General features: G+C 36.3%; 2 protein-coding genes across 2 annotated transcripts; both read left to right on the forward strand.

Moving 5' to 3' along the window:
• Positions 1-31: 31 nt before the first annotated feature.
• On the forward strand, positions 32-897 carry LOC125608779. Its single transcript, XM_048779264.1, has 3 exons — positions 32-363; positions 446-556; positions 650-897. Exons 1-3 carry the CDS (start codon positions 52-54, stop codon positions 824-826), a joined length of 600 nt encoding a protein of 199 aa, XP_048635221.1. The 5' UTR covers positions 32-51; the 3' UTR covers positions 827-897.
• A 157-nt stretch (positions 898-1,054) lies between these two features.
• On the forward strand, positions 1,055-2,716 carry LOC106421880. Its single transcript, XM_013862720.2, has one exon. It carries the CDS (start codon positions 1,055-1,057, stop codon positions 2,714-2,716), a length of 1,662 nt encoding a protein of 553 aa, XP_013718174.2.
• The last annotated feature ends 4,943 nt before the right edge of the window (positions 2,717-7,659 follow it).

Raw genomic sequence — 7,659 nt, forward strand, 5'->3', positions numbered from 1 at the left:
TTTTGTTATATATTATTCTTGTTGATGATTTGAAGTTGATTTTGTAGAACAATGGAAGTTTTGTGCATCTGTGGACAATGGATCTCAAAAGAATCTCTCCAGTGGGAGTTTCTTGTTGATTTGAAGAGGAATGCATCAATCATTTCCATAGAAGAAGATCTACTGTATGAAGATTTGATGAAGATTGTCTCTGAAGATTTTAGTGTTAAAGAGGAAGAAATCAGTTTGAGTTATGGTTTTTCATTGGATATGAAATGTATTATTGAAAGTTTCCCCCCACTCTCGATAGGTAATACTCGTCAGCTCAGAACTTTCATTTCCAAGACTAGAGCATTTGATGGAACCTGTCGTTTGTGTGTTAAGGTTGTATGATTTTTTCTTAGACTTTTCAGGATATGCTTCATAACCAAGTATTATGCCTTACAGAACTACTTGACTTATGCAGGTTAGTACTGATCCAGTTAGCTGTAACACTCAAGCTTCTGATACATTTGCTTCTACTGTTCCATTGAATGCCAATCCAGCGATTCTTTCTACTGTGCAGAGTGAAAAACAGGTACATTGTCCTTAATTCCCTTTTCTGTTTGTGTTTGCATGATATGCTTCATAATCAAGTACTATGCCTTACAGAACTACTTGACTTTTGCAGAGTCTTCTATATGAAGGTGTTTCTACAGTTCCTCTGAATGCTCTTCCGGATTTTAGTACTGATTCAGCTAGCTGTAACATTCAAGCTTCTGATACATTTGCTTCTACTGTTCCATTGAATGCCAATCCAGTGATTCTTCCTACTGTGCAGAGTGAAAAACAGGTACATTGTCCCTAATTCCCTTTTTCTGTTTGTGTTTGCATGATATGCTTCATAATCAAGTATTATGCCTTACAGAACTACTTGACTTTTGCAGAGTTTCTATATGAAGGTGTTTCTACAGTTCCTCTGAATGCTCTTCCGGATTTTAGCCCTGTCCATATTGGACTTTCACCAAACACGAGAGTAGCTGGCGATATTAAGGTGAATAGCTATTTTAAGACAAAGAGAGAGTTGATGTTGAGGATGAAGAAATGGGCTTTAGAGTGGAAGTTTGAGTACAAGACTGTCTCTTCTAACAAGTCAAGAGTGCTTTTGAGTTGTGTTGATGAAAATTGCACGTGGAGGATGCGTGCTATCAAGCTACCTGTTTCAGATTTTTTCGTTGTTAAAAAGTATGTTCATGAGCATACATGCGATACAACACACAGGAAAGCCAACCACAGACAAGCATCTGCAAAGTTGTTGGGTTCTTTGATTTCCAGCAATTATGGAGAAAAAAAGGAAGGTCTCAAACCGAAACAGATCATTGAACAGGTCAGGATGCTGCATGGTGTTCACATCAATTACAAACAAGCTTGGAGAGTGAGAGAAGAAGCTCAGATTTTGGTTAGAGGGACTCCTGAAGACAGCTATTACAATTTGTCTAGGTGGTTGTATAAAATCACAGAAACAAACCCTGGTTCCTTGACTTATCAACATGTTGATGCTGCAGGAAAGTTCAAGTATGCATTTGTGGCTTTTGGTCCATCGATAAGGGGATTTTCATTGATGAGGAGAGTTATTGCAGTAGATGGTACATTTCTGAAGGGAAAATTCAATGGGACTTTATTGGCAGCTTGTGCTCAAGATGGGAATTATCATCTATATCCTCTCGCCTTTGCAGTGGTTGACGCAGAAAACGGCGCCTCTTGGAAATGGTTCTTTAGAGGTTTGAGCCAGAAGATCCCGGACGCTTCGGATCTTGTTTTTGTATCAGACAGGGCTAACTCCATTTCTTCAGCGTTGGAGGATGTATATCCCTTATCTCACCATGGAATTTGCAGGATCCATCTGCTCCGCAACATCACTCCTACATATGCGAAGACTGGGTTGCTACCTCTGGTGGAAAGCGCTGCTGATGCCTATACGTGTCACGAGTTCTGGTTAATCTTCAAGGACATAAAGGATAAATGTCCTGAATTGGCTAAGTATCTGGAAGAGTCTGATTTTAGGAAGTGGGCACGAAGCTATGCGCCTGCGAACAGGTATAATATCATGACTACCAACATTGCAGAGTCTCTCAATTCTATGTTGAAGATGCCTCGTGAGTTGCCCATTATCTCTCTCCTTGAAACTATCAGATTGACGATGACCACTTGGTTTTTTGAGCGACGCGAAGCGGCTGCGAAACATAAGCACCTGGTTACTCCAAAAGTTGTTCAGAAATTGGTATCTAGGTTAGGGGCCGCAATGTTGTTGAATGTGTATCAAGTTGATCGAAGCGAGTTTGAGGTGAAGAATGAAACAATGAAGTTTGTTGTTGACTTGGAGAAGCGGCATTGCACATGTAATGTTTTCGACATTGACAAGATCCCCTGCATCCATGCCATCGCTGCTGCTAAGCATATCAAGAGAGATGAAAACCGTTTTGTTGATGCTTCTCACTTGACAGAAACGTGGGCTAAAGCTTATGCTGAAAGCATACATCCTGGTGGAGAGTTGTCAACGTCCACCTATCCAGAGAATATTGATGAACTGTCTTGCCCACCTCCAGCTACCAAAAAGAAAAGTGGACGCCCTCCTACAAAGAGAAAGAGATCCGTTGGCGAGTTTGGGGTTCCTGGATCTAAATCTCAGTCCCACAAGTGCAGCAGATGTGGCACAGGAGGGCACAACAAGATCACATGCCAGAGGCCTATAGGATGAAGTTCTACATTTTTACATTTTTATCGATTATTATTTGGATGTTTGGCTATTTGATGGTTACATGATATGCACAAGACCATATACATTTTTTCTTTTGGAACCCTATCCTGAATAAGTATGATTTCTTACAACTTTTGTAATATACAACATTATCTTTTGATCTCATTTCAATTTTAGTTTAAACTTCTTTGCTAGAAAAAAACACAGTAATATTCAACTATTCTGGAATCCCATCCAACTTTTGTAACATCCAACTTTTGTAATATACAATGTATTATACTATAAATTGTATGGGTAAATTCAATTATGTGGAAGCAACTAACAGATGATTCTCCTCAGCCTAGCGGCTAAACCACGAAACCTATGATACCGAAACATTTGATCGACCCGGGTTCGACTCTCCTACGAGTAATGGGTGATTTTTTTTTTTTTGTTCAAACATATATCTCAGGAATCACATTTGTCGCAATCGGAAGCCCATCCTGAACTATCAAAGATCTTTCCAATGTATTATACTATAAATTGTATGGGTAAATTCAATTATGTGGAAGCAACTAACAGATGATTCTCCTCAGCCTAGCGGCTAAACCACGAAACCTATGATACCGAAACATTTGATCGACCCGGGTTCGACTCTCCTACGAGTAATGGGTGATTTTTTTTTTTTTGTTCAAACATATATCTCAGGAATCACATTTGTCGCAATCGGAAGCCCATCCTGAACTATCAAAGATCTTTCCAATGTATTATACTATAAATTGTATGGGTAAATTCAATTATGTGGAAGCAACTAACAGATGATTCTCCTCAGCCTAGCGGCTAAACCACGAAACCTATGATACCGAAACATTTGATCGACCCGGGTTCGACTCTCCTACGAGTAATGGGTGATTTTTTTTTTTGTTCAAACATATATCTCAGGAATCGAAGAGTCTCTTCCAAACGACATCATGTAACTCAGTAACCGAAGAGTTTCTTTTCGTCAAGATGGGTGTTATATGATTGGTTATTTCAGTAACTGACTTCAATAATCGAAGAGTTCCACAATAATCAAGAGTTTATTTTAACTGACTTCAATAATCGAAGAGTTCCTTTTTGTTCTATAAATATAAGGGACGATATCAGACCTTTTATTCACTCACTTCATTTCGCTTGATATATCCTTTTGCAATACAAGTTAGTTTTCGATTTTTCTCATTTTCCATTCAATTCATGAACTTTTTTCTATTTCTATTTTATCGTAACATCTTAGTTTCGATTTTGTTGCAGGACAAAGTTTCAATGGAAGGAAGTTCAAAGAAGATGATGAAGCGTCCCATAGAGGAGGTTTACGGATGTGATGCCGCCGAAGGTTTCAAGAAGGGGAAGAAGGAAACTGTGGAACATTACAGGGCTCTTCTTCGTTTGTCCAACGAATACAGGCTATCTGAGAATGATTGGAATCTTGCATCCAGCAAAGCAAATTCAATTGCTGTCCAAATCGAGTTGCTTGAAGATATTATCAAAGCTGATGGAAAATTTGATTTAACTGCTGAGTTGGAGAAACTCAAAGAAGAGCACTCGGAAGCGGAAGGAATGCTTGCTGATGTGAAGGTCAAAGTCCCTGATTGGGATAAACTTGGCGAAAGTTGGCTCCATCATGAGTAATTTCATGTTATCGTCTTCTCTTTTATGTTTTTAAGGACCACATTATGTTTGATTTTCAGTTTTTATTTTAAATGAATAAGCACTTTTGTTTCTCTTGTGTTGTTTCTTCAATTAACAACCTAAATAAAAAACTTGTTCAATGTTTTCACTATTTTGTAATGGTTTGGCCTAGTGTTCTTATAACTTGGTTATCTGATTTGCTTATTTGTTTTTGGAAAGCCATCCTGAATACATAAAATGATATCCAGATTATATAAATCTATCGTCTGTGAATAAATGAGTTCACATTTACTCTGTTATCGAATATCCAACGTAGCCTAGTGGCAAGCCCTTCTACTCTTAGTGTACCCTTATCACACAATAAGTCGTGTTCGATCCCCGTTGTGTATACTCACATTTTTTTTTGTTTTTAATTAAATATTCAAACGTTATTTTCGTTTTATTGTAGCTTTTGGCAAGTATAAGACCCTGGTACAACGGCTGCACACTTGGATTAATCTATCGAGAGTTCACGAGTTCAATCAACATCAGATCACATTTTTTCATTTTTTTTTTGTAAACTTTAAAGGAATTTGTTTTTGGAAAGCTATCCTGAATACTTAAAATGATATCCAGATCATATAAATCTATCGTCTGTGAATAAATAAGTTCACATTTACTCTGATATCGAATATCCACCATAGCCTAGTGGCAAGCCCTTCTACTCTTAGTGTACCCTTATCACACAATAAGCCGTGTTCGATTCCCGTTGTGTATATTTTCACTTTTTCTGTTTTTAATTAAATATTCAAAGTTACAAGTTATTATCGTTTTATTATATCTTTTGGCAAGTATAACACCCTTGGCACAGCGGCTGCACACTTTGATTCATCTTTCGAGAGTTCACGAGTTCAATCAACATCGGATCACTTTCTTTTTCATTTTTTTTGTAAACTTTAAAGGAATATGCTAGGCTTTGGTGCATTTTGCTTTCTCACTCTTTTTCTGGAAACCCATCCTAAAAGTACCATAAGCATTTGACAATTCATCAATACATCCTAAAAATTTTCAATAACAATCTAAATGAAAAAAACGTTAGGGATAATTCATTACAAACTTAAACTTAAACGTTAGGGATAATTAATATCAAAGTAGAAAAACAGTGTAGAAAACAGAACAAATATGACATTTTCACTTCCTTTGACCTTCCTGGAAATCTTTATCCATAAACTGGTCGAAGATCTCACAACATAGCTTGCTTCGTAAGTCCATCGCAGTTTCATCATTTATATTAGCCATGCTCTTCAATCCCAGTGACCTGCATTCCAGCATCTTCACAACAAAAATACCACAGTTGTATGGAAATTTTGTCTTGGAAGCCCTTCTGCAAACTTAACTTCAAATGGACTGATATCTTCGAAATTAACCTCTTCACCAAGAAGTTCCATTTATGGCACTAATCAACACTGTCATAAATACCCAAAATTATACAATAAATCAATCACCAACAGACAACAAAATGAATATGTAAAAATGCATCACAATCACAAGCAGCAAGTGACAAACTTTTATTTTCTAAATTAGCTAATATTTTACCTGCCAGTTCTTGGATTTGATTAAGAGCACGTTTGATATTTGCTTTTGGAAGACCACAATGGAAGAGTGTGATTGTGTTGTCCATCAATTGTATCTCCACCCCAATATAGTGACAGCTCAACTTATCTTCAATGACACCATATATAACATCAACATCTTCCAGCCATACCTTCTTTGGATGTATTAAACCTTCACAAGTTCGCCTACACAGCCCTCCAATAACTTTTTTTTTCTTATGTGGCTTCCTGACAGATTCATAAGCGTACCCAACCTCTTCTAAGAATTGACTGGTACAAAGCATGCTGGTGGAAGATTGTTGTTGCGGAACCAAGCACCTTGCTCAACCCTCTTACAATTTAGCATTTCAAATGCAACATTTATGTGCTGCCAATGTAAATATAGTTAGAAACTTCATATAGAACTGCTAAATGGACATCTAGCATAGCTCAATCAACCTCTTCCTAAACATATCACACAATCAAATAGAAGACAGAACAGAGTGTTGATTACCTCTTTGTTGAGATGTTTTCTGCATCGTCCATTTTTGAAAGAACTCTTTTTCAATTTCTTTTCCATTGATATAAAACGGTCTGTAGTTGATAAAATTAACTAGTATCAATCGAAACTTTTACAAAATAAATTAGGAATATTTATGCGAGGACAAAAAGTTGCTTACACACGATATATGCCCGTAGATCCATCAGTGTGTAAGCCTTGAACACGAGGAAATTCAGGTGTCACAAATGGATCAATTGGAAGGATTACCTCAGGTGTACAGGTATAGGAGGGTTTCTAGGTCGTATTGGCCTCTTCTCTTCTCGCTGTAGAAAAGGAAGCAAATCTACTGGCTGAGCATTTGCTTTCTTCTTCTTACCAACATGTGGCTTCCCCTTTAATTAAAAACTAGATTTTGACCCGCGCTTTAAAAGCGCGGGATTGGTTCCTTTTGTAATTTTCTATAAATATTTGTTAGTTATAAGATTAAATAATTTTATATAACAAATCTTATCTTATTCACTTGTGTTGTTGTACATTCATATGTGTTAGACATAAATACATAATATAAATAGTTGCATATTTACCCATATAAATTAGTTTTTAAGAGTTTAATAATATAAATTTTATATGTAGTAACTTTTACATAATTTATTTGTTATTAAAAAAATTATTATATATATTTTTTAAAATCCCTAAATCTAATACGCAATCCTTAATCATATAAAAACTGGTATCAGATTGGGATTAGCAGCATAAACTGAACCCGAAAATCTGAACTGAACCCGATCCGACAAAAATGAATCCGACCGATCCGAACCGGCATAAATACCGAATGGATCTTGTTTTATGGTATTTCGGGTTATGAGTATATCCGAACGAACCCGAAATTAAATAGATATCCAATAGAACCCGAAACATTCAAAATGCCAAAATAGAACTTGTACCAACATGATCTCAATTCCTGATATGTAGCCAAAATATACTAAGATATTATTAAACATCTACAATAACGATCTACTATATGAAGGTTGATGGTTGAAAGTGGCGGTTGAGGCTTGAAATTTTTAGATTTGGTTTTATTTTCATTGAATAATTTTTTTATTTCATGAGAACTTAATTTTTCTTTTATGATTTCATTTATAAGTTTTCTTTCTATCAATCACAATGTTTACCTTTCGTTTGACTTGAATAATTATGTTTGATGTTTTTTCTTATTTTTGAAT

This window comes from Brassica napus, chromosome A5 (assembly GCF_020379485.1).
Source record: "Brassica napus cultivar Da-Ae chromosome A5, Da-Ae, whole genome shotgun sequence".
Taxonomy (NCBI): Eukaryota; Viridiplantae; Streptophyta; class Magnoliopsida; order Brassicales; family Brassicaceae; genus Brassica; species Brassica napus.